General features: G+C 42.4%; 1 protein-coding gene across 3 annotated transcripts in view; it reads right to left on the bottom strand.

Annotated features, from left to right (window-relative positions):
* CSPP1 (centrosome and spindle pole associated protein 1) overlaps positions 1-27,577 on the bottom strand; it is a 140,312-nt gene that overhangs the window by 52,707 nt on the left and 60,028 nt on the right. For all 3 annotated transcript variants that reach the window (XM_065585721.1, XM_065585719.1, XM_065585722.1), the window contains 7 exons: positions 20,236-20,314; positions 19,842-19,962; positions 16,738-16,885; positions 11,929-12,081; positions 5,882-5,994; positions 3,813-3,962; positions 2,214-2,366 (listed from right to left, as the gene is read on the bottom strand). In XM_065585721.1, the coding sequence (XP_065441793.1) occupies positions 2,214-2,366; positions 3,813-3,962; positions 5,882-5,994; positions 11,929-12,081; positions 16,738-16,885; positions 19,842-19,962; positions 20,236-20,314 (917 nt within the window). The remainder of the gene's footprint in view (positions 1-2,213; positions 2,367-3,812; positions 3,963-5,881; positions 5,995-11,928; positions 12,082-16,737; positions 16,886-19,841; positions 19,963-20,235; positions 20,315-27,577) is intronic.

Raw genomic sequence — 27,577 nt, 5'->3', positions numbered from 1 at the left:
AACCACTGAAATGTGATTGCTTTAGACAATAAGATAGCTCCTAACCAGGAGACCTGGTTTGTCACAGGAGAGGATGCCTTGGAGTCTCCTGGGGAAGTTGGCAAGACTGGCAAGGGAGTTACCTGACCGAGAAGACTGGAAACTTTTAAAAAGCGAGGAGCTAATTTATTTGCAGTCTTTGGCCACTTTTTTCCAGCTCAAGATAAGGGAGAACCAATCCAGTACACAGGGCCTGCATGAGACCCTCCTGAACACAGATGGCTCGAAAGGGATATTGGGTTTAGGATATTTGTCGTGTTATATGTGATCTGTACTCTCTTGTTTTTTGTCTGTTAATTAAAAGAGCAATAATGTGCTACATTTAGGGCAAAGCATCTGTTGTGAAGCAGATCACACACACAATCACATGCTTTCAGAGAGAATTAAACTATGAACCAGAATGCTCACACTTTGGGGAGGGATTCTGTGGTAGGGTGTGAGTCAAGGAAGTCTGAAAGGTCAGCAATACACATGAACGGGGATAGGCAACTAACTAGACAGTGGGTTCTGCCTCTCAGGAGATGATGCTAGATAGCAGGCCTGTGCCTGAGCGCGTCCCTATGGACTCCAAGATTGGGGCAGTGGCTGGATTTCCATTCAAACTCCAGAAGGCTTAAAGCACCTGGGAATCCAGAGGCTTGGATTCTCATCACAGCATTTGGTGGGAGGCCGGCAGGAGGAACCCGACTGGATCTGTGACATAAGCCAACTGTCTTTCACTTAGATAATGTCCACTATTATTAAATGTGGAGGATTTCTTACATCATTCAGGGCAAAGGAAAGGAACTGGGTAAGAATTTTAGACCCAAATCAATCAAATCTCAAATTTAAAAGGATGTTCTTAGGCCCATAATTTATCCTACTGTGTTCTTACTTGCATCTGTATCTCACCAAAAGGGTAGACCACATACACCATGAAAGACCAGGGAGCCTAGCCTACACAGTAGACTGGAGACACAAGACATCCAATCTATAACTGCCAGGAGGTACCACGGAGGTATTTCTGAATCAAGCTATTCTGGTTTTCAACTGTTTTGCTAAAAAATAATCAAATTTTTTCATAAGGAGAGACATTTTCTGACCAGTTATACTATGTGTATAGTAGTCCGTTACCATGATGACTATATCATCAAGGCCAACTGACAACTCTCTGACTCAACCTTCCAAAAAGAACTCAAAGAAGAACCCATACCACAATTCATCCAGGAATTTAAGAATAGCATCAAATCCTTCCCCAAAAACTCAGAGAGACTCTACAACTTCATCCCCCACAAACCCACCTGAGAATTTCGGCAGCGCAGCGCTCCAGGGGGGTTTGTTACAGCGGGGCGGTGCGGCGCTTGGGGGGGGGGGAGGGGGAATGTTTCAGATTGCTTATCATAAGAAATTGTACTCTGGGGATCCTGTCACAGTGGGGTACCTCATCCAGTGCACTAAAATGCCCCAATAACAACCATGTGACTGAAACGAGACAATCACTATGCTCTTAAATGAACTCATGCAGAAAAATGACAAAAGAGACAAAAACACCATATTACCTGTGAGCAAACACTTTTCACAAAATGATCATTCTACATCTAACCTGTCAGTTCTCAAACTCAAAGGAAATAGGCTCATCTTTTGAAAGCATTGTGCAGAAGAGCTTAAATTCATAACTATGCTCGACACTAAAAATCATGGTCTCAGTAAAAACACTGGATTTATGGCTCATTACAATAATCTGTAACCCACTAACTCTCCTTTGTCCTCTGACTGCAGAGGTGTTAACTGCCCACTTCACCTGGAATAGTCTCTTGCAACATGTTAATATCTTATGATAAGCAATCTGTTACATCTTGTATTTAGCTGTGAGACTCTAAGCACCTTTCCCAGATGTGAAGATCTCTGTGTAAGCTTGAAAGCTTGTCTCTTTCACCAACAGAAGTTGGTCTAATAAAAAACATTACCTCACCCACCGTGTCTCTCTGTGCATATAATAGACTTTTTTGTCAAAATTTCCCACCATTGCTAGTATTGGTAGATATAAAGGAAGGACTAGTGAAGACAGGGCCTTCAGCAGCTGCTAGAAAACAGTTGCAGTTTATTACCATGAGTCAATTTTTCTAGCAATTGTCTTACTAAAAATAAAATAGGACAATATGTTTAGACTTTAGAAAGTCCTTAAAGTGTACCACCTTTTTTTCCTCTTCCATCTTTGCTATTTTTTCTCGCTCATAATATTGTCTAAGTTGTTCATTCTGTTTTTCTTCCTCCTCTTTCCTCTTTTTTTCAGCCTCTTTTCGTCTTTCTTCAGTTAATCGAATTAGCTCTTCATTTTTTAATCTTTGCTGTAAAGAGAATATTGTTGGTGAAAAAAAACGAAAAATCAATATTTTTAAAGGTTTTTTTATTTTGCTTGAAAAATTAAAATGATATACGAGTGATAAATATGAATGGAAAAAACAACATGCAGATGATCTAATGAACAAAGTTTTCAAATTAGAACTTTTGCCATACACCTCTAAAACATCTGAGGTGAAATCCTGGCTCCAGTGAAGTCAATGGCAGAACCCCCACTAACTTCAGAAAGGCCAGGATTTCACCTCGGATGCATTGGTCTCATTCAGAGCTAGATTGAGGCTCAGAGGCTTTTAAAACTCAGCCTTGAGTAAACAATGGTACATAGCTGTGCCACCCCCACAGGAGCCTCAAAAATAAATTGTTGCTCAGTCAAAATTCTTTCCCTGCTCCTGGAGGAAAGTTGCAACAATACTTTACAGGATGCAGTTTATTTCCCTCATTATACCAGCCCACCTCTGTTAGTTAATCTGCTGAGAGAGACTGAGACAAGACTCCCATCCCCACCCCACCACATTGCTCATAAATGGGAGCAAGGGGGCAGAATCTTGAATGCTGGGATTGTGGTCCATGCCACGCCCTAGCCTATGATCTACATAGGTTTTACACAGCCATGCAGAGGATTAGAGGAGGTGTTACTTCCCTGCACAGCGACATAACATAAGGTCACAAGCTATCTATCCCAAGTTAACTATGGAAAGAAATACAATCAAATTAATTCAGCTTTTTAAAACTGAAAAATACATCTAAGCTTTTTATTTTGAATTACATTAAAATTGCACACCGCGATAACAATTTTCATTACCACTTGTTTCAGGGCAAATGTCAAGAAATTACCACTTTTTTTCAAAAATAAGTATTCCAGCCTTGTCTAAAGGAACATTGCCAACTTTAAAAAAAAAAAAAAATCATGCTTCGTCTGCAATATTTCCCCCTACTACATTGACAAGTATTTCCAAAGTCTTCTACAACTAAAAGATTAGAAAAAAAAGACTTCCCTATGTTTCAGTTTGTTTACTTGGTGAATTTGACAGTAGTCTGCATTCCCCTTGTATGATCAATCTCCTCTGTGCTAACACAGCAACAGGTGAAAGAAAAAAATATGTTCTTAAAATAAGAAAACAATTGTAAGACCACAAAAACTGACATTAGGCCCAGATATAGACTTAATACTTGACTATATTTCAACTTTAAAAAAAAAATCTGACTAGATTTCAAATTGATGGTGTTCTTTTAAGACTCAGGGAAGTGGAAGGATTTTGCTGACTACTTGTGGGCCCCATCTACATTCTAGTTTTCCAGTGAGGTTCCACAAGCCTGTTTCTGACACAGAGTATTTTATGAGCTTCCTTAGAGTTTGCAAAATGCAAATATTTCAATGTGCTGGTTAGGGGCAAGGAAAAAAAATCAAAAGCCATTAAAATTAGATAGCATACCTCCTCCTCTTTCCTTCTTTTCTTTTCCTGTTCCTCTTCATATTCTTTTTGAATTCTGGTCCTCTGTTCAGCTAGCCGCTTTTCTTCTTTTTCTTCTTCAATTCTAAGTTTTTCACGCTCTGCCTCTTCCCTGAGTCTCTTTTCCTCAATCTAGAGAACAAAGCTAACATTCATTAGTGGTCCAATGAATAATGTTTACATGTGTGACAGGTTTCAGAGTGGTAGCCGTGTTAGTCTGTATCAGCAAAAAGAACGAGGAGTACTTGTGGCACCTTCGAGACGAACAAATTTATTTGGGCATAAGCTTTCGTGGGCTAAAACCCACTTCATCAGATGCATGCAGTGGAAAATACAGTAGGAAGTACACACACACACACACACACACACACAGATCATGAAAAAATGGGGGTTGCCAAACCAACTCTAACGAGACTAATCAATTAAGGTGGTCTATTATCAGCAGGAGAAAAAAAAAAATTTTGTAGTGATAATCAGGATGGCCCATTTCAACCAGTTGACAAGAAGGTGTGAGTAACAATAGGGGGGAAAATTAGCATGGGGAAATAGTTTTTAGTTTTAGTTTAGTTGAAGTTTTTTTGTTGAAGAATTGTGACTTTTAGCTCTGTAACTGAGTGTCCAGGGAGGTTGAAGTGTTCTCTGACTGTTTTTTTTTTTCATGCTACGCAAAAGAATAAATGGACACAAATCAGATGTCAAGAATTATAACATTCAAAAACCAGTCGGAGAACACTTCAACCTCCTTCAAAAACAGACTCCAACCAGAAACTGCAGAACTGTAATTAATTTGCAAACTGGACACCATTAAATTAGGCTTGAATAAAGACACGGAGTGGATGGGTCATTACACAAACTAAAAATTATTTCCCCATGCTAATTTTTCCCCTACTATTACTCACACCTTGTCAACTGTTTGAAATGGGCCATCCTGATTATCACTACAAGTTTTTTTTCTCCTGCTGATAACAGCCCACTTTAATTGATTAGTCTCATTAGAGTTGGCATGGCAACCCCCACTTTTCCATGTTTTGTGTGTGTGCGCGCGTCTTCCTACTGTAATTTCCACTGCATGCATCTGATGAAGTGGGTTTTAGCCCACGAAAGCTTATGCCCAAATAAATGTGTTAGTCTCTAGGGTGCCACAAGTACTCTTCGTTCCTTTTGTTTACATGTGCGGCACTCTGTAGATGTTTGAACCCTGCATTTGTAGCATTAAGGAGCATACAAGGCAACTGCAAGGGAATTCCAGGACCTGCCTGTACTACGGCTCAATTAACTGTTGATTTGTTTAGATTAGCTGTTTGAATAGTCTTTAAACCTTTTTGATGTATATAAAACACTGAAAGCTCTCTCTCTTTTTTTTTTTTCAAACCCAAAAAAACTTAATCACTTCTCACACAGAGAGCCACGCCAAACTATGGTACAATTTTAAAATTGGTCAAACAACATTAATTTCATACATGATAATATACAACATACTTTTTTTCCCCATTTTTCCTCTCCATTCTTTTTAACTATTGTGCCACTGGTTTGTTACACTATAAAACATGTTACACAACAAAAAAAATTGTTAGCAGAACTATTGTGTACATGCATTACTAAAAATAACTAGGTTCTTATTGCTGCTTTTGTTCTTCCTCTTTGTCTACTTATGATGCTCACTTGTGTTGTATTGAATTTAGACTGTTCATTCTTAAGGGCCAGGCCTGTGCCTTCACGTTTTTATGAGGCTCCTAGCACACTTTGGGGACTCAAAAAAAAATGTTTAAAAACACAACAGAATTTAGGTCAGTCAGTAATGGCATCGATTTTCTGATTCCAGATGGTTTATAGGACTTCGCAGATTCAGGCACAATCCCACAAACACTTAAGCATGTGAGTACTCCCATGAAATTCAATGGGACTACTCATTTGCATGAAGTTACTCACATGCATAAGTCTGTACAGGACTGGGGCCTTGAAAAGCATGTATTGGATAAAATCCTTGATAAGTTGTATTTAAGCATCTGAGTTTTTTTACTTAACAGGGTAATATTGGCACATGCAATCACCTGCAAACGAAGAAAATTCTTGTACGCCTCTTGCCGCATAAGTTGTTGTTCAGATGGTGGCTCACCAAATATGTTACCTCGAACATAGGGAGAGGTTTGTGCAAATGTAAAACCTAGAAGAAGATAGTTTTCCAAATATAATCAAAACTAGTTTTGAGACAGAAAACCAGATGAAAGAAACACAAACATTTATCTCCCATGGTAGTTTACAACACACATTATCCAAATTATGTGCAGAATTTAGTATGAGTTTCACTGTTCAATTAATATGAGTTAGTTATTTGAGTTTGTACAAAAATATTCAAATAAGTAAAGGATTTTAGGATATCAAGCAACAAATAAATGACTATATAAGTCACGTTAGTATGTTGATGTTTATGATGAAAAACACAGTCTGCCACAACCAAATCTATACAGCTGCTTTCATATGTACACCAGGGTTTACAGCTCTATTTTTTTTTTAAATTAGACAAAAAAGTTTCTAAGTTCAACACTTCATTGCTTGTGATTGCCATTCAACAGATTTATCAAATATAACTCAATAGCTGTTCTTAAAACATACTAAATTTTTAAAAAACAGAACATAATTTAAAAAAACAACACAAAAACACATCTTCATTAGACTAATGTTCAGATAACAGGATGATGAGCTACAGAAAATGCATAGATTAGAATCAAGTGATAGAGATTTCAGTAAGTCAACTTCCTCTGCTGTAACGAGCATACTGTATTGTGAATTTTTAATTTAACGTCTTTTTCAGCACAGCCATTCTGGTTAGTCTGTTGAAAAATGATATCATTAAGGGTTAAGCTGACAGTTTACTCTAACCCTTACCCCAAGTAAGGGTTAGCTCAGACCTGTGGTGCTCCAGGAGCAGCACTTGAAAGGAAGATTGACTCAGACATACCCCTCAGAGTTGCAGTTCCCCTGGATATCCTGTTCTCCAAAAGCAGGTGGAGAAGAAGAGAGGATTAGGAAGGTCAAAAAAGAATTTGAAGAACAGCTAGCCAAAGACTCAAAAAAGTAACAGCAAAAAATTTTTTAAATATATCATAAGCAGGAAACCTACTAAACAACCAGTGGAGCCACTGGATGATCGAGATGCTAAAGTAGCACTCAAGGACGATAAGGCCATTGCGGAGAAACTACATGAATTCTTTGTATCTGACTTCACAGCTGAGGATGCGAGGGAGATTCCCAAACCTGAGCCATACTTTTTAGGTGACAAATCTGAGGAACTGTCCCAGATTGAGATGTCATTAGAGGAGGGTTTTGGAACAAATTGATAAATTAAACAGTAATACGTCACCAAGATGAGATGGTAGTCACCCGAGAGTTCTGAAGGAACTCAAATATGAAATTGCAGAACCACTAACAGTGGTATGTAACCTATCATTTAAATCAGCTTCTGTACCAGATGATTGGAGGAGAACTAATGTGACACCAATTTTTAAAAAAGGCTCTAGAGGTGATCCCGGCAATTACCAGCCAGTAAGTCTAACTTCAGTACTGGGCAAACCAATTGAAATTATAGTAAAGAATTATTGGACACATATATGAACATGTTTTTCGTAAAGGGAAATCATGCTTCACCAACCTACTAGAATTCTTTGAGGGGGTCAACAAGCATGTGGACAAGAGTGATCCAGTGGATATAGTGTAGTTAGATTTTCAGAAAGCTTTTGACAAGGTCCCTCATCATAGGTTCTTAAGCAAAATAAGATGTCATGGGATAAGAGAGAAGGCCCTCTCATGGATCAGTAACTGATTAAAAGATAGGAAATAAAGGGTAGGAATAAATGGTTAGTTTTCAGAATGGAGGTAAATAGTGGTGTCCCCCAGCGGTCTGTACTGGGACCAGTACTGTTCAACATATTCATAAATTATCTGGAAAAAGAGGCAACAATGAGGTGGCAAAATTTGCAAATGATACAAAACTACTCAAGATAGTTAAGTCCAAAGCAGACTGCAAAGATTACAAAGGGACCTCAAAACTGGGCGACTGAGCAACAAAATGGCAAATGAAATTCAATGTTGATAAATGCAAAGTAATGCACATTGGAAAACATAATCCCAACTATACATATAAAATGATGGCCTCTAAATTAACTGTTACCACTCAAGAAAGATCTTGTAGTCACTGTGAATAGTTCTCTGAAAACATCCACTCAATATGCAGCAGCAGTCAAAAAAGCAAACACAATGTTGGCAATCCTTCAGAAAGGGATAGGTAAGACAGAAAATATCATATTGTCTCTATATAAATCCATGGAATGCCCACATCTTGAATACTGCGTGCAGATCTAGCCACCCCATCTCAAAAAGAGATATATTAGAACTGGAAAAGGTACAGAGACGGGCAACAAAAATGATCAGAGGGTCTGGAACAACTTCCATATGAAGAGAGATTAATAAGACTGGGACTTTTCAGCTTGGAAAAGAGACGAATAAGGGGAGATATGATAGCGGTCTAATATCCATAACTGGTATGGAGAAAGTAAATAAGGAAGTGTTATTTACTTCTTTTCATAACACAAGAACTAGGGGTCACCAAATGAAATTAACAGGCAGCAGGTTTAAAACAAACAAAAGGAAATATTTCTTCACACAGTGCAGTCAACCTGTGGAACTCTTTGCAAGAGGATGTTGTGAAGGCCAAGACTATAATAGGGTTCAAAAAAGAAGTAGATATGTTCATGGAGGATAGGTTCATCAATGACTATTAGCCAGGATGGGCAGGGATGGTGTCCGTAGCCGCTGTTTGCCAGAAGCTGGGAATGTGAGACAGGGGATGGATCACTTGAGGATTATCTGTTCTGTTCATTCCCTCTGAAGCACTTGGCATTAGCCTCTGTCAGAAGACAGGATACTGGGCTAGATGGACCACTGGTCTGACCTAGTATGGCCGTTTTTATGTAAGATATGATGCCTTGGCCCTTCATCAGATACTGCATTCTCCTCCACTCACATCCAGCCTGCTTAGTTGAATGGTGCACTGACAGTATGTGGAAGAGTAATGGTTCTATCTGTTCCCCACCCATCCACTCGCTTAGAGGAGTGAGGGAAATATTAAGCACAAAGCCGCCACATTAATTGTGTGCTCTCTCTGCACACACCCCATCCTACATCCAGATTCAAGATCTGTGTAGCTCCTGTGCAGTCAAATCCCATGTATTCCCTTTTGACTGCATACACAGGCTGCTGTTACAATCTAACCTTAAACTTGTATACAACCTATGCCTGTCTAATTTCTAAACCAAAAACATTATAATGTTAAATTCATATTCAGTTTTCCTCTTGTGGAATCATAAATACAGTGATGATGAAGGAACAGTGGTGAGCACCATATAAGAACCTATATGCAACAGAAAACTTTTCACAATTTAACTGAATATACCTGTTTCTCTATGACAGTCAATGGAAAATTCACCCGTGTGGAAAGTCAGATTAAAGCCTATACAGTATACACCATTTAAGTCCCACAAAAACGGTACATTAGCACTATTCAGGTTCTCTGCATGGGAGAATTTCACTTTAGGGCTCTATTGTCTTGCTTGACTTTAAATACCACCAAGCAGTGTTGTCACAATTAAGAGCCTGCCATTATTATTTACCATTTTAACATAATCATAAAAACACTGCCAAATTTCCATCCCAAAGTAAACAAAGTAAATACTCAGTTTTTCAAATCTCATATACAGCAAACAAAATTCGCTGAGTTAAAGTGTTTTTAAGTTACTGGTTCCAGGAAAAAACAGTTTTCTCAAGAATTTGCACAATAGGAGATTTTTTTAAAATACCCAATCTAATTTTTTTCCTCAAAGAAATACTCTAATAACATGCTTTTAAAAATTAACAGGACAGGGATTTAGCTGAAATCAACAGTGAAATTATTGGCCTGTAACTTTGTGTTTTGATCATCTCCTTTTCCCCATACTGTGACATTATTCCTTAATCGGAAAAGATATGATTTAATCTACCAGAAAGTGGAAGGCAAAAAACTGGAAATCATCCCCATAACATAAAAGACTCTGCTTCATGGCTTTCTATTGGTCTAGTGATTTCCCAAACAACTCTCAAAGAAACCAAACAAATATTACTACAAGACGGAATACAAGAGAGCAGCAAATGGTGGGGTGGGGTGGGACAAACAACATGACTATGACAAACAATTACTTTTAAATAACTTCCCTTTGTCATAATGTCTCTCTTTACTCCATAACCTATGAAAAAAGCTTCTGCCTTGCCTCGAACATCAAAACTTCAGCCCCCATCACTTTGACTAAAAAACAACTACAGAGAAATCCCACATAGCAATAAGCATCCGAATACAAAGAGCCAACAACACTGGTCTCAAACATTTAATTTGCTCAGTGTCTTTAAGGGTATGTCTACACAGCAACTAGACACCCCCGGCTGGTCCAGGCCAGCCGACTCAGGTTCACGGGGTTCGGGCTGCAGGGCTGTTTCACTGCTGTGCAGAATTCCGGGCTCAGACTGGTGCCAGAGCTCTTGGACCCCCAACCTCACAGAGTCTTAGAGCCTCCAGGACAGGTTTTCTTACCTGAGCCCCCCTACACTGCGTTTGGGGGCCCTAACCTTGCCTGAGCCCCCCTAGACTGCGTTTGGCGCCCTAACCCTGCCTGAGCCCCCCTAGACTGCGTTTGGGGGCCCTAACCCTGCCTGAGCCCCCCTAGACTGCGTTTGGGGGCCCTAACCCTGCCTGAGCCCCCAAAGACTGTGTTTGGCCGCCCTAACCCTGCACGAGCCCCCCTACACTGTGTTTAGGTGCTCTACTCCGGCCTGAGCCCAGAGGACTTGTTGCCCTGCCCTAAGGGCCTGGCCTCTGAACTGTTGGTTTGCTGCTCAGCCCTGAGCATAGGTCCAAGCCATCGACCCTTCACTGTCCTGATTGCGGGCTAGGGACCCTGACTGCCTATCGCACTACCTGGACTGCCGACCAGAGCTACAATGACTCAGAGGGGATGACTCAGCTGATTCCCCAACCGTGAGCAACGCACCCTGACGTAGTGAGGCGGAGTGGCCTCCCACTGACCCAGAAGGGAAGGGCCACTGCTAACCCACTACAGCTTCCAACAACAATAAGGCAAGAGGTGTAGTACGTGAAGGCAATGTAGTAAAGTAAAGGCCTAATGAAGGCCCAGTATGAGGCCTGAACTAAAGTAATGGTCAAGACTTCGCTAATATGAAGCAAAGTTAAGCTGTGAGCAAGAGGCAGGCCCTGCTCACAGAAGTTGGCAAGGAAAGGGCTGATGTTGCAGAAATACATATTCATTTAGCATAGTTACAGTATAAACATGGTACCAAGATACACTATAACCAGAACATTCCACAGATAACAGGGAACAGACCGACCCATCCCAATGACAGGGGCAAAAGGGTAAAATGATGGATAGAGTTGTTTTGATCGAACCAACAGGTACAAGGTGCGAGGCGGCACCTTATTACGTAAAGGGGTTGTACCTTGCTACGAAGAGGGGTTGCACCTCAATACGTCAGGAGTGGTGTGTAACTTGTTTGTACCGGTGTATAAAAATGTACCCCTGGGGTGGTGTCTTTGTCCGGCCACGGGGGCAGTAGAAAGTCCCGCCACTGAGCCAGGTCCTTGCCAAGAGGCATCTATTAGTAGTATGCCCGGTAGACTAAGTAATCTACGGGGAACTGCAATTGTGTCCAAGATCGCAATAAACCTGGCCGAGGTGCCTTTGTACCTTACTAGACTCTGTGGTCATTGGGGGTTCTCGTCGGGTCTGCTGTGTCAGCTATCTGCGCAGAGCTGGGGCAGCACACAGAGGGAACACACGCACGCAGCCGAGTGATATCAACAGGAGAAAGCAGAAGCACCACACCAGTAGCCTCTGACAACAAGAGGACTGTTGGGAAAGAGGTGGGAGTGTGCCTCACACAGCATGCATGATTGACAGTTTTATGAGGTGACAGAAAAAAGAGATGTACAATAGCTTGAGAATTTTGACCATCAAAACCTATTAATGTTTATAACTGATAACATAGTATTCTTAAAAACCTGCTATTTTATTTGTAGATGCTTCTGTGTTCTCAGGTCTTGGGGAGGCCAAACTTTGGTCAACCGATACAATAGCCCTTTTATCTTGATAGTGTCTTGCCTCTGGGTTATGATACGCATCTTCATTTTGCTTGTGCATCATGTTCAAGTCAGCTAAAGGAGAGGGGAAACAGATATTTATAATATTTTATTCCCACAAGAGGCACGTGTATTTTCAAAAACAAGAAATATTTCACCAGGTCTACTTTCAGGACACACCAACTACGGGAACAAAAGAGTAAATAAAACAACAATGATGTGAGCTACAAATGAGAAAAGTGGTCACCTGGAGCTTACTGAACAAGGAAATAAATTACCAACGACTTTTTACTCAAGGGTCAGCAATGACCCTTCACAGCAAAAAGCAGAAAACACCGCAAAAAGCAAGGGTAAAAAGCTTGAAGCATGACGCAGTTGACCCATTGTGTCATGACTGTGTTTGTTTCCAAAATACTCCTCTGTTAAAAAGGTTGTAAAATACTCAATGTTAAATCAAAGTATCTATGCTGCTTATTTCATTTCTCCTAAGCACATTGAATGTTGTACATCATTTCATGTTAATTGGTTCTTCTCACCTTCTTTAATAATCCAGCTTCTGCTTTGTGATATGTAAACATACATTCACAATATGTGGTATCCTCAAGGTTATACCAAGTCTGAAATTTGTCTAGTGATTATTTTTACAGATTTTTCAACATAATTTACAGGCGCTATATTCATTACTACAAAGACACTTGATAATTTTTCATAAGTGACGATTATGGGGTGCCCAATATGACACGCTTTAAAGAGTCCTGATTTTCAGAAAGTGAAAATGCCCCACCCTCTGAAAACTGGCCCCTGTAAGGTGTGTCAGAAAAACGGAGGCACCCAAAACCATCAATCACTTTTACAAATCTTGTCCACTGTTAATATTTTTGGCTCAAATCTTGCCAATACAAAGAATTACTAGCAAAAGGCTCTACTAATCTTAATATAGTAGCACTACAGAGCTACTTATTCAAATATCAGTTTGAGTCCCCTTGCTGCAAATCAGAGCAGAAAATCTCAAAGTGAGAGATTATTGTACTATAGTTCAAAGAGCGAAGTTCTAGTAGAACTAGTTAATAACATTTGCCAGTTTTATCTAACAGTGCAAGATTTAATTCAGGTTTTCCTTTGCCAGCTAACGGATTATTTCCGCACCTAACCAGACTATGAGCAATTTTTTAGCAGTTCTGTAAGGAATACATTTGAAATTAATTTGAGATATTAAAAATATAATCTGTAGGTAGATAAGGATCCCGCAAAGCAGCCTACCAACCTATGAATTCATGATTCTCTCCAATAATGTTTTTAAAAATTAATAGGTTTTCAAAATATTTACAAGGCAAAAAGGAGAAATTGCCAAGATAAATGGAAACCTATCACGTGCTATGAGAATGCCACAAATGAGCAATTGTTATACTATCATATACCTGGAAAAGAGTAATAGCTAAACTAAAACCAATTTTAAGGGCAGCTGCATTTGTTGTTACTGACCATTTTTAATCTGTCTGGATACTTAAGGCTGGATATTCCCAGAATTTTAAATCATATTCTTCTCTTAAAAGCAGCTATTTAGAAATTACTATAAACACAGTACACAAACCAAGTCAGACATTTTCACTGGGCTGAAAAAGGAACACAATACACAATAGAAAGTAACTCATATATATGGGAGTAATAACTCATATTTACATATAACACGGTATGCCATGTCATTTCACACAAAGCTGTGGATATGGCCAAAAATTTTGAAACTGGGAACCTAAAACTTAGGTTCCTAAATCTATATTTTAGCCACACAGTGGCTAGCCTTAATTTCCAAACAAACTGCTTTGGTCCTGAATTCAGCTGTATTTTATATTGAGGTCATCAAGTACTCTAACTCAATGTTATATTGAAGTTTTGATATAATAATGAAATGCACACAGACTTCAGAAATTCTCCCATTTTTTTTGTTGGGCATTCACTTCAAATGCAAGAAGAATTAGAGTCAAACAGAATATGATTCAACCTAAACCAAACAGCTAGGTCAATATACTTTTGCACGGAGAAACAAGAACTGCAAGTTGAAATTTTGAGCACTATAAAAGTACTAATTCAGACTAAGCATGATAACATGCTCTGAGCCACAACTATTAATTTTTCCTTTACCATGTTGTGCTTTGCATCGGGCATTTCTCAATATTACATATTGAGCAGTCCCAAACCCTTGAAACAACAGAGGGAATTGACTTGTACATTAAAGTGAATAGGAGGTTTACTTATATTAGAAGAACCGACTTTCCCTTCCTGAGGGTAATCATCAAACATTCACTTATTTTGAAGACTCATGAGTGGCATTCAGTGCATCAAGAAAAAAAAAATACAAAACCCCTACCTTTGAGTTTTTACACATTACAAGAACACCTAGACATGATGCTAACAGTGCTACTCAGGTTATTATCCCCTTGGTTAAATGACCAAGCGGTGAAGAAGCATGAAAATACATTGTTGGAATTAGGCTTCTTTGAGAAAAAGTGCTTGTTACAGTAAAATTTACCCACAGAAAGCCTTAGGGATCACTTAAGTCTGTACAGACAAATCCACCCCTCTTCTCCATGGCTGCAGGGTCAGCTAGGTAAGAGATTCCTGCACAATAATGCACTGAGGGCAGGAAGGAATGGTGTGCAGGTAGGCCAATAAGAGCGGTGAAAACAGGGGTAGTATTCTTCTATGCAGATCTTCCAATCTCTCCTCACAGAGAGGACCATATACAAGCCCATAAAGGCTACTTCACCCACTGAGATAAAGCAACCTCTACGAAGGGGCTCCACAGCTGCTCTGCAGTCTTGTGAGAGGAAGACAGAAAATTTGGCTCAAATAGCAAATAGTATAGGAGACCTTCTGTATTGGAATGAATTTGACCTCTACTGCATTTTATTTTGAGGTGAACAGATCTGACTGGGCCTGCTGAAAGTCAAACAAAAAAATTTTTTTTCCCTCTAATGGTATTTTGTTTTGTTCTGTTTTGTTTTTGTTTTTTTAATACAGAAACTATTGTTCAAGAGCTCATGGTAAACAATGTAACTTGTGTCTTTCCCAACCATTCTCAGCTACCCTGATCTGGAGGACTGAGCTCAGGATAGGGACCTAGGAACTTGAAATTTAATCCCAGACCTGCCACTGACTTGTTTTGTGGCCTTGGATAAATTATTTCCCTGTGTTGCAGTTTCCCTGTTTGTCTATCTCCATCTCTTTCTTACAAAGGTACTGTGATGATTAAGTACTCAGTACTTTGCAAAACACAAAGAATAAATAAATGCTGAATATTATTAGTATCTGACTGTCTTTATATGACAATTTACAAGGCTATCACAGTGGGCAAGCTCAAATAATATTCCACTTCCCTTTATGGACTCATTCAGATTTGTTCTTAGTCTATTTGTCCCAAGTAGAGGCTCCATGATTAGAAGTGATATTGTTGTAATGTACTGCTCCTATGGAAACATTTAAAATTAAAGTATATCACACCAAACACACAAATAGGTATTACAGGGCCTAACGTACTGGAAATCTTTTCATCTAGCAATCCTTTCCACTTTTTCGGTTGCCTTTTCTTGCCCCTGTAGCCTATAGTTATAAGTATTTGCTAGGTAAGGCATGGGTATAAGTTAAGGCAGTAATAGAATGAATTTACAAGGCCTGTAAGACAATAGTTTAGCAAATAAAGCATCAGGCCCAAAAGCCTTAGCATAAGTAGCTAACAAGGAGTAACCCTAGATCATAAGATATCACAAGACAGAACGCTGTAATGACTAAACTGCCACCAAGTAATCACAAGATGCTAGCTTATATCAGCTTGGGATATTTTAAGTTAGGATCATCAGCAGATGTCTGACCATAAGAGTGCCAGGGTAACTAATTTATATGCTAATAAACTTGAGGTCAACAGATTACTAATCTGTGGGAGAAGGGCACCCCAACATTAGTAGGGTGAGGAAATACAAATAAGGAAAAGGGGAGAAACCCCTATGGAATATGCATTAGGTATAGTGGTGTCAGCATAACACATTATAAAAGTCGTATCCCAGCCTGTGTGCCTTGGGAGATGTAACTCTTGGGAGATGCCAGGATGATGACCACTGGTGGTAGTGATGGCGGTTAGGATAATTAACCCTTTTGGAAGGGATAGTGAGAGCATATAGATGCTCAGAGCACATTCTGTAGTATCTCTACCTACCTTGCAGGATTGGAGTGTTTGTAACTTTGCTAATTCTGTTAATAAAACTATTGCAAATTCAAAAAGTGTGTGTGTTGCAACAGTGCACATCAGGGTTCCCAATTAAACTTTAATTTTAATAACAGTGTGTCTGATCTTGGAACAAGAACTTAGCAAACCTCAGTATTAACTGGGAATTCTTAAGTAATCAGAATAATTAATACACAAGCAATACCCCCCTTGTCTGCTGTCATTTCTTGTTAATCCCAAACAGATGGACAACTTAAATCCTGCTCTTCTTACTAGGGAAAATAGTTCCATTGAAGCCAATGAAACCATTCCCTTAAATAAAGCAAACAGGATTTGATTCCTAGGATTGCACGCTTCTAAGGGCGCTGGCCAAGTGTTCTTCCTTTCCTGTAAAGTGCCATATACACCAAAGATGTGATACAAAGAATAACAATGTTTGTCGGAATAAAGCTAGTAACTTAAAGAGAAGAAAACAATAGATGTCTTAAAGAGAAGACCCTTATTTTCAAACATACTTATAAGATTTCCTTTTGTATCTCTGAGAGGAGCCCCACCACCTCCTTTTCCCCAAGGATTGTAATTTCTCATTTCAGCTTCTAACTTGGTTTCATATCGTTCCTTTTCCTCTTTCTCTCGTCTGCGTCGTTCTTCTCTTTCTCTTATCTAAAGAGAGGATAACACTCAGTTACACAAACTTCTAATAAAAATAAATATATTTGGAAGTAAAGAACTCAGAGCAAGCTGAGTGCTATTGTTTTCTTTTGTACTCTTCGGATACGTCTATACTTACCTCCGGGTCCGGCGGTAAGCAATCGATCTTCTGGGATCAATTTATCGCGTCTTGTCTAGACGCGACAAATCAATCCCGGACGTGCTCGCCGTCAACACCGGTACTCCTGCTCCGCGAGAGGAGTATGCGGAGTTGACGGGGGAGCCTGCCTGCCGCATGTGGACCCGCAGTAAGTTCGAACTAAGATACTTCAACTTCAGCTACGTTATTCACGTAGCTGAAGTTGCTTATCTTAGTTCAAAGTTGGGGGTTAGTGTGGACCAGTCCTTAGGTATCCACATCAAATTAGTCACAAAAACTTCATAGCCAACTTCTCCAAACCACATACTGAGTACAGCTTTACCAAACACCTTTGCCATAAGGTACACTCACACATATAGATAACAAATAGATCACAGGGACACACGCACTACAAAACTTCCAAGTCTAGGACAGCCATTACCCCTGTCTCGTACCAATCACAGATTAAAGGATCACGATTTTGTGATCCTACAGGAATAGGAATGGAAACTATGCCATTGAAAATAAGAGATCGCCAATATTCCACTAGGACCCAAGCACTTGCTTCTAACCCCTGGAAAGACCTAGTTTATCAGACCTTATCATAGATTTTTTTGGAAACCTAAACATTATTTTAGATGTTTTGAAAAGTTTTCTGGGTCCCTTAGAACTTTGCTAAATTGTCATCAGTCCAAACATACAATCTGGTTTTACTAGTGGCCAGATAGAAATAAAAATCCCAATAAAAAGTTACACAACTCTACCATTTGTAAAATAGTGCAGCCATGGGGTGATATGTTTGCTGATGCCTCACTTCTATATCACCTTTGCTTCAGTTCTCTTTCCCTCCACAGACAGCAGGATAGATCTTATTAAACTAACCTCTGCAAAATGTGTGTAACAGAGTTTTGAAAGATCAAAAAGACATCAACTTAAAAACCACACTTCTGTCCAAATGTTTTTACCTACTATGTTTACACATTATTTCTAATACTGCTGTAGTTGAAAGATTCAAGAAAAAATATTCTCTCTATTTTTAGTCTGTTCATTTGACAGTACCAGTCTCGCAGTTTCTCCTTTAATCAGATAAGAGGGTCAGTTTCATCTCTTTGCATGGGTCTTTCATACAGCAAGGAGGGAGAAAACATTTTTAAATATCATCATGATTGTGAAACAATAAATATTGCCAAAAAACAGAAGGATAAGTGCAGTATCTGAAACTACTTCAAATCCTTAAGAAACTGATTAAATTCCAGATTGACAGCATCCATTTAATGATAAATGTGTTCTCCATAGATTTTTTCTTAACAAAGCCAAAATTCCAGCTCCCCTCTGAAAGCAGTTTAATAAAAGGACCTTGTCCTTGACAAGCACAAGCTGGGCATGAGGAGAAGAGCCTTTATAGTCTCAGCTTCCTAACAACACCACAAGTAGACTTTTCTATAGTTTTTCTCTTTTCTGTTTCTGTTACACTACACAACCCCTCTTTATTGCCCTTCTTTACCCTTCTCTGCCTTCCACACACTCGCTCTCTCCTTCATCCTTTTACAAACCCCCTTCCTTTTCTCCCTTGACCTTTATTTTGCTTATATATTCACCTTCATTCCATGTCTCCCCTACTTCCCTTCTTTCATGTGCCCCCCCTTCCAAGGAACTACCAATACTACTCTAGTTCTTTAAAATCATAGCTATTGATAATAATTTTTTTAACCACCAAGATATGTGCAACAAACCCAAATTACCACAGGCTCTCATTGCTGTAACTGTAATACACTTTTCCCTCCCCTTGACAGTCATATTCTTACTTAGATTGCAAGTCCTTCAAGATAGTGACAGTATCTTTTTCGTTTGTCTTTATCGTGCTGGGTTCTCTCAGTGACTGAATAATAATAATCCCGTGTACCTTTTGGCCACAATCTTTCACCTCAGAGATGGCTGTATACCAACTGCAGCACTGAAATGCAATCTGTGAAAGGCTTTGGGGAGGATGAAAGAAGCTAAACAGTTGTTGTCCCTGTTTGCTTCAATACCTTTTTCACATAGACCATCAAAAGGGGAGATTTTTCCTCCCTCCCCCATTTCTTCTTTAATTTCTTCATTATTTAAAAGAAGATGATGATGTATTTTTTTCAATTAGAAGAACTTATATTACAATCCCTCACCACAAGTTTTTGACGGTTAGAAGTATGTCATGAACTAGAGATGGTGGAAGAAGCAAACTTTCAAAATTCAAAAGAAGAAAAGGGTTGGTAAAGGTCACTGGTGGTCATTAAGTGTCTTTTGAACCAAACGGGATGCTGTGCTTTGGTGAAGTCTGACTGATCTAGAATACACATTAGACTTAGTCAAGAAAGAAAATAAGAACATATCTTTTTTCTGCTGTGTTGGTATAAAGGCATATTTGATTACACTGCTGTTACACGTGGCTTTTTAATAGTACACCAAACAGTACAACCACCACATTTCTGGGCACATTTATATTTGGTCTCCTCTTTGCCATTGTACCTGAAAGTTTGCAATGAAGTATTAAAGCATGGTTATGGTCAGGAAAATGGAAGTGGCAAAAGCCACCTGTTCCTGCTTGTATTCAGACTCATATCTGGTTCAATTTTACTAGCAAAGTTTTACCAAGCACCACAGAACCCACATGTCTAAGGGAGAGTGGGCTGAATTCTATTCCACAAAATACATTATCAACTGAACTGTAAGCTAAGCTCCAACTGCAAAATGTTTATTATCGGTGACAGTGGATGAACAAGAATGAACACAGTTTTACTTTCAGATCTCCATTTGCATACCTAGCTGGTAAGAAAACAAACTTTTTAATACCTGCTGTTGCAATTCTTCTTGATAAGATAAAGTTGACTCTTTAAAGGGCTTTGGTTTTTCTTCAGGAAATATCCCTAGACCTCTGGGTCTATCACCTGTGTTTCTCTGGCCAATGTTACTTCTGAATTTAAAAAACAGATACAAAGAAAATTAATAAAAAAAAAGTAATTCCTGCTTGAAACACAAAAGTGAAACTTGAGAATTTTTTTTCTTTTTTCACAGCCTCTGTTATTTTCAGTATCCATTTATGAATTCATATGCTAAATTATACTTCAGAAACTCATGACCAGAAGTTTGAAGAATTTATTTTAATATTCTTGGTTCAAAGATGTATCCCTGTTAGTAAATACACCAGAAGTTAAAACAATATTAAATGAACATAGCTAATACTTACACAGCCTGATCTGCTGGTACTTTCCCTGGAAGATCCTCAATATTAGGTGCAGGCTGCATTCCCAGCATTCCTGTGCCATCTAAACAGTAAAAGACAGCCATTTCAATCTAGCATGGACATGGACACACATTTCCGTTATGTAGATGAAAATATAATTGACTGCCCAAAAACTAAATGCACAATTAAGGTTGAGCACCCTTTCCAGAAAGTCAAATGAACCTAATACTTAAACCTCTGAAAACCATGAAATCCAGAGTTACCATCCTGTCCTGACCTGTAATCTTAACTGTGTTCCCTAGAGCTGGCAAAAGTCATTGGGTGGAGGATGTACTGTAAGTATGTTTCAGTCAGGTCAGCCCTATAATAAGCTTACATGAGGAATAAGTAATTTGCCATCTTATGTTATGTGTTGTACCACAACACTGAATTCCCTCACTTGTCTGCATGCACTCCAACTGCCCCTTGTTTCTGTGCTGTTACAGAGCTGGACAAGGAGAGAAGCAGAATAGTCTATTATTGGGAGGGGATTTGTAGCAGCCTAGGAGCATACATGACAGTGTACTTCAGTGCAGAGAAAAGTGCAGGAAACATTCCAGAGGGAGTCCTCAGGACAAGGATCAAGAGGTGCTAACATCTGGAAACTCTAGGATGGTTTGTGCAAAGCAGAATTGGTCAAGTATAAGCCAGATGTAGCCAACTGTTGTTCATTAAGTCTGTCCTAGGGCTTGTCTATACTTACCGCGCTGGTTCGGCGGCAGGCAATCGAACTTCTGGGTTCGATTTATCGCGTCTAGTCTGGACGCGATAAATCGAACTCAGAAGTGCTCCCCGTCGACTCCGGTAATCCTGCTCGCCGCGAGGAGTACGCGGAGTCGACGGGGGAGCCTGCCTGCCGGGTCTGGACGGCGGTAAGTTCGAACTAAGGTACGTCGACTTCAGCTACGTTATTCACGTAGCTGAAGTTGCGTACCTTAGTTCGATTTGGGGGTTTAGTGTAGACCAAGCCCTAAATATAAGGTTTGCCTTAGTGAGGACATGGTCTGACAGTTTCTCCTACTATCCTCCAGTGCTGTGTTTCTTCAGCGGTTAATATCACCTGCAAGGATAGAGAACTGTGATGTCTGTTAGGCTGGGTCTACACTACCCGCCTGAATCGGCGGGTAGAAATCGACCTCTCGGGGATCGATTTATCGCGTCCCAATCGATTCCCGAATCAATGCTCTTACTCCACCAGCAGAGGTGGGAGTAAGCGCCGTCGACGGGAAGCCGCAGAGGTCGATTTTGCCGCCGTCCCTACAGCGGGGTAAGTCGGCTGCGATACGTCGAATTCGCGTAGCTGAATTTGCGTATCTTAAATCGACTCCCCCCCCCCCCCGTAGTGTAGATGTAGCCTTAGAGGAGGTTGAAAGAAGGCACAGTAAAGGTTGTGGTGTAGGTCTAATGTGCATCTTAACCCTTTGTTTTCTGATTTTCAGAGATTTAAGCATATATGTATTCAGCATTCTAGAAGGGTACCAGGCACTGCACTAAAATTTATGGAAAGTGAATTTCCATTGTTTTTTGAAGAAAAAACGGTTACTCACCTTCTCGTAACTGTTGTTCATGTCCATTCCAATCAGGTGTGCGCACGCCACGTGCAGGACAGCCAGAAGATTTTTCCCCTAGCAGTATCGTAACTGTTGTTCATGTCCATTCCAATCAGGTGTGCGCACGCCACGTGCAGGACAGCCAGAAGATTTTTCCCCTAGCAGTATCCGTAGGGTCAGCCTGGGCGCCCTCTGGAGTCCCGCCCCCATGGCGCTCAATATAGTGCCCTGCCGACCCGTTCAGTTCCTTCTTGCCGGCTACTCTGACAGCAAGGCAGGAGGGTGAGTATTGGAATGGACATGAAAAACACATCTCGAAGAACAATAGTTCCGAGATGGTGAGTAACCGTTTTTTCTTCTTCGAGTGCTTGTTCACGCCAATTCCCATCAGGTGACTCCCAAGCCTAAGTTACAGAAGTGGGGTCAGAGTTGTCCACTGACTGGAGCACCGCTCTAACAAAAGCTGCATCATCTCTGGCCTGCTGGGTAATCGCATAATGCATGGTGAAAGTATGTATGGAGGACCACATCGCCGCTCTGCAGATCTCCTGGGTGGAAACCTGCACCAGGAACGCTGCTGAAGAAGCCTGCACCCCAGTGGAGTGGACAGTGAGCTGAGGGGCAGGCACCTCTGCCAGTTTGTAACACTCTCGGATGCAGGACGTGATCCAAAACGAAATTCGTTGAGAAAAGACTGGAAGACCTTTCATTCTGTCTGCCACAGCCACGAAAAGTTGCACAGACTTTTGGAACAGCCTTTTTCTCTCAATGTAAAAGGCTAACGCTCTGCAGATGTCCAACAAGTGAAGCCTCTGCTCCCTGCCGCTTGCGTGTGGCTTAGGATAGAACACTGGGAGGAAGATGTTCTGGTTCATGTGGAAATGGGGGACAACCTTCGGGAGGAAAGCCGGATGGGGCCTGAGCTGAACCTTGTCCTTACAGAACACCATGTAAGGAGGCTCTGACGTTAGGGCCTTGAGCACAGACACTGTCCTGGCTGAGGTTATCGCTACCAGAAACGCTACCTTGTACGAGAGGTAGAGCAGGAAGCACATCGCTAGTGGTTCAAATGGTGGTCCCATGAGTCTGGAAAAGACCACGTTGAGGTCTCAGGCCAGGACCGGCTGTCGAACTTGCGGATATAGCCTGTCAAAATCTTTGAGGAAACGGCTAACCATAGGGTTGGCAAAGACCGACCAGCCCTCTGCGTCTGGATGGAAGGCAGCGATGGTGGCCAAGTGAACCCTTACTGATGACCTGGACAGTCCCTGCTGCTTAACATGGAGAAGGTAGTCCCTTATGAGTGGAATAGAGGTGAGCGTCAGGGACGAACAATGCTGTGCCGACCAGATTGAGAATCTCTTCCACTTGGCAAGGTAGGTAGCCCTGGTGGAGGGTTTCCTACTATCAAGGAGGACTTGTCTAACCTGGTCCGAGCAGGAAAGCTCCACTGGGTATAACCACGGAACTTCCATGCCGTGAGGTGTAACGACTCAAGGTTCAGGTGCTGGAGATGGCCGTGATCCTTAGTTATCAAGTCCAAGAAGAGCGGCCAAGTGACTGGGGCTTCCACAGACATGTCCAAGAGCAATGTACACCAGTGTTGGTGGGGCCAGGCTGGGGCTATCAATATTATCACCGCTCGATCCCTCTGTATCTTGAGAAGCACCTTGTGAACGAGAGGGGTAGGCAGGAACACGTATACGAGATGGCCTCTCCAGGGAAGGAGGAACACGTCTGCTATGGCTGTGATTCAGGAAGGAGCAGAACTGCTGACACTTCTTATTATGCCGTGTGGCAAAGAGGTCTACCTGGGGAAAGCCCCACTGATGGAAAATGGAGTTTGCGACGTAGGGATCAATTGTGGCCATGGAACGACCTGCTGAGATAGTCCGCTAACTCGTTCTGTACTCCAGGGAGGTATGATGCTTGCAGGTGTATTGACTGCTCAACACAAAAGTCCCACAGCATGAGGGCTTCCTGGCACACCCTCCCTCCCCCACAATTTGTTGATATAGAATATCAGCTGGTGTTGTCTGTCATCACTGATACACATCTCCCACTTAAGTGGACTCGGAAAGTCTGACATACCAGGCGTACTCTGAGCTCTCTGATATTGATGTGGAGAGCGAGCTCTGCCTGAGACCAGAGGCCTTGTGTCCTGAGGTCTGTGAGGTGCACCTCCCAGCCCAAGTCCGATGCGCCCATAACCAACAAGAGTGTCGGGTGGGGGCTGACGAAGGGGACCCCTGCACACACTAGCTATGGATTGAGCCACCACAGAAGGGAGTTGAGGGCCAGGTGAGGCAAAGTCACAAGCCTGTCCAAAACTGCCCCTGACTGGCCGATACACTGAGGCAAGCCATGACTGAAGCGGCTGGAGTCTGAGCCTGGCATGTTGCACCACACAGGTACAAGCGGCCATGTGTCCCAGGAGTTTGAGGCAATTCCTTGCTGTGGTGGTGGGGAACTGCCTGAGACTCTAAATGATGTTGCCCAGGGCCTGGAAGCTCAATTCCAGTAGGTACACCCTGGCCTGGGTTGAGTCCAGCACTGCCCCTATGAACTCTATCCTCTGAACAGGGGACGAAGTGGACTTCCCCATGTTCAGGGGAAGGCCCAGTTTTTCAAATGTTGCAATGATGAATCCAACTTGCACCTCTTCTTGAGCCCTGGAGCGGCCCATGATCAGCCAGTCGTCGAGGTACAGGAACACCTGTACCCGGTGCCTGTGCAGAAACGCAGCCATGACTGCCATGCATGGTAAACACTCAAGGTATTGTGAAAGTGAAATGAATTATATTAAAGAAATAGAACGCATTAAAGAATGCTGTATGTACGTTTAAGTAGAAATGAGAAATGCTGCAATCCAGGTGTCAGGAAAGCAGACATTAACTGTTAATCAATTGCTCCATTTAAGGGCGGTTGACGTATTAGCCTTAGATCGATAAGAATTAATAAGGAAGCAGATATGCATATTGTGCCCCAGGCAAATTTTACAATTTTGCTCTCTCTGTCCCTTTGTTTAGTTCGCACCCTTTTATCTGTATAAATAAGACTGTTTGAATCTTGCATGGGGGAATCACATTATCTGAATGCATTAGCAGAGCGCTGTGCTAATAAAACAGAGTGGTCCGACAAACTATGAGTCCTGAGTCTAACTTTGACAGTGCCGCTGACAGGCCGAACTGAAGGACTGAACTGGAAGTGGTTGTTGTGCACCACAAACAGGAGGTATTTTTTGTGGTATGGTGTGATTGCTATATGAAAGTACGTGTTCTTCAAGTTGAGGGTGGCATACCAGTTCCCTGGATCCAGGGAAGGGATGATGGAGGCCAAGGAGACCATGCAGAACTTGAGTTTCTTCATGAACTTGTTGAGCTCTTGCAGGTCTAGGATGGGCCTGAGCCTGCCTTTGGCTTTCAGTATTAGGAAATACCGGGAATAGAAGCCCTTGCCCTTCTGCTCCAGAGGAACCTCTTCCACTGCCCCCAGTGAGAGGAGCGATTGCACCTCCTGTTGCTCATGAGAGGGGTCCCTGAAGAGGGACGGGGAAGGGGAATGGAAGGGCAGAGAATTGGAGTGAATATCCCCTCTCTATCGTGCGGAGCACCCAACGTAATATGGGCACACGCATGGCAGAAAGGAACAAAGACGGGACAAAAAGGTAAGGCGGGATGGATTCAGTCTTTGCACTGGTGCGCTGCCTCTGGGTGTACCTTCAAAAGACCAGTTTTGGGCCTGAGGTGAGTTTAGACTGGCCAGAACCCTGGCCAGAGGAGGGATGAGGTCTCTTCCTTGAGTTCCTATTTCTCCTGTGCGACCCGTCCTACATACTCTGAGCTTGATAATTCCTCGGAGAGGGCTGGGGTCTAAAGTGCCTCCGTTGGGTGGCAGGGGTGTGGAGGCCAAGGGACTTCAAGGTGGCTCAAGAGTCCTTGAGGCTGTGCAGACGAGTCAGTCTTCTTGGAAAACAAAGACTGAACCTCAAAAGGGAGATCCTGGATTGTCTACTGCAACTCATATGGAAGAGTAGAGACCTGCAGCCAGGAACTCCTCCTCATGGCCACCCTGGTAGCCACGGTGTGAGATGTCGCATCCGCTGCATCCAGGGCCACCTGCAGGGATGCACAGGAAATTAATATGCCCTCTTCTACTAGCGCAAAAAACTCCTCACGAGAGTCCATATGGAGGAGTTCTGCAAATTTTTGCATGGCCCCACAAGTATTATAATTGTACCCACTAACCACTGCCTGGGGATTAGCGATACAGAGCTGAACCCCCCTGTGGAATAATTTTTTCTCCCAAAGTGGTCCAGTTTTTTGGCCTCTCGATTCTTGGGAGAGGGCCCCTGGTAGCCCTGGTTGGCCGCGTTCACTACCAGGGAATCCGTCTGGGGGTGCGTATAAAGGTGTCCGTACCCCTTTGAAGGGACAAAGTATCTCCGCTTGTACATATTGGCAGCAGGCAGCAATGAGGACGGGGATCTGCCACAGGGTCTTTGTGGCATCGCTGATGGTTTTAATCATTAGCAGTGTGATACGGGATGGCCATGGAGGGGAAAGAATGTTGACCATCGGGTCGGCCTCCTCCACCACCTCCACAGGTTTAATGTTCAGGTTCTGGGCCACCCGTCTCAGTAGCTGCTGTAGGACCCTGCTGTCTTCTAAGGCCAGAGCGATTGCTGAGCCAGTGAGTGCCTGATCCAGAGATGAGAAGGATGAGATGGCAGCCGGTACCAGAGCCTGCTCCCTGCCCTTGGCCCCTCTGGGGTCCCTAGGAGCAAGGAACACTGGAGCCGTGGCTGGTGCTGTGGATGGTGCCACGGTCAGCGTCGCTGGTGGTGTCGCAGATGGAGCCCTCTTCGTGGTTGGTGCCGCAGAAGTCGGTGCCAAGATCATCAACTTCAGTGCAGCTGCCAGATGGGTCCCCTGCAGCAGTGCGGAGGGCATGTGTGGTGTTCCAAAGGATGCCGAAGCCACCAATGCCAGTCCGGAACCCTGGCTCTGGTAATAGGCCCAAGGTGTTCAGAAGGGCCACTGAGAAGCCTGCCACTATCCTGGCCACTGTGCTGGGTAGGGCTGTCAGTCATGATGGGAGTGGGATCTTCTGCTCCTACTGGAGCATGATGACTCCACTTCCAACTCCGAGGTCTCCGACTGTGAAGACCATGGAGGAGCGGAGCCAATTAGCACCAATGAGCAATGCCAACTTGGGGACTGGAGCAGCTCCCCCACACGGACCACCGATGCCGGGAAATGGCTCACAGGGAATGATACCTCATCGCCACCATCATCACCGACTTGTCCACAGAGTGGATTGGGCCAGGAACCAGTGCCAGCAACCTCTCCTGCCTTGGAGGGGAGGGAGGCACTGTCAGTGTCAGGAAGTTCGATGCTGCCTCAAACACTTTCAGTGTTGAGGGAAGCTGTAGGTCCTCGTGGCGGCGGACTGGTGAGCGATGCAGGTCCGGACTCGACTCGACCTCTCCTGGGGCAGGAGTCGACGGAGGCCACACCAATTGGGCACCTGATGTGGGCTTGCTGGCCACCTGGTCTTTAGACCTGGTTGCAGAACGCTCTGTCAACCTTCTCTCTTTTATGAGACCGATGCCTGACCAATGCCTCGGACCTGTGCGTGGAGGCGTCAAAGGTCCTTAGAGGAGTCCTTCCTCAGCACCGGCTCACATGTCAACGGTGCCGGAGTGCTGCGCACCAAAGAGGCAGCGCCTGGGGCCAGGTCCATCACGCCAGGGT

The sequence above is a fragment of the Chrysemys picta genome, chromosome 2 (assembly GCF_011386835.1).
Source record: "Chrysemys picta bellii isolate R12L10 chromosome 2, ASM1138683v2, whole genome shotgun sequence".
Lineage (NCBI taxonomy): Eukaryota > Metazoa > Chordata > Testudines > Emydidae > Chrysemys > Chrysemys picta.
This window is presented reverse-complemented; position numbering and strand designations above follow the sequence as displayed.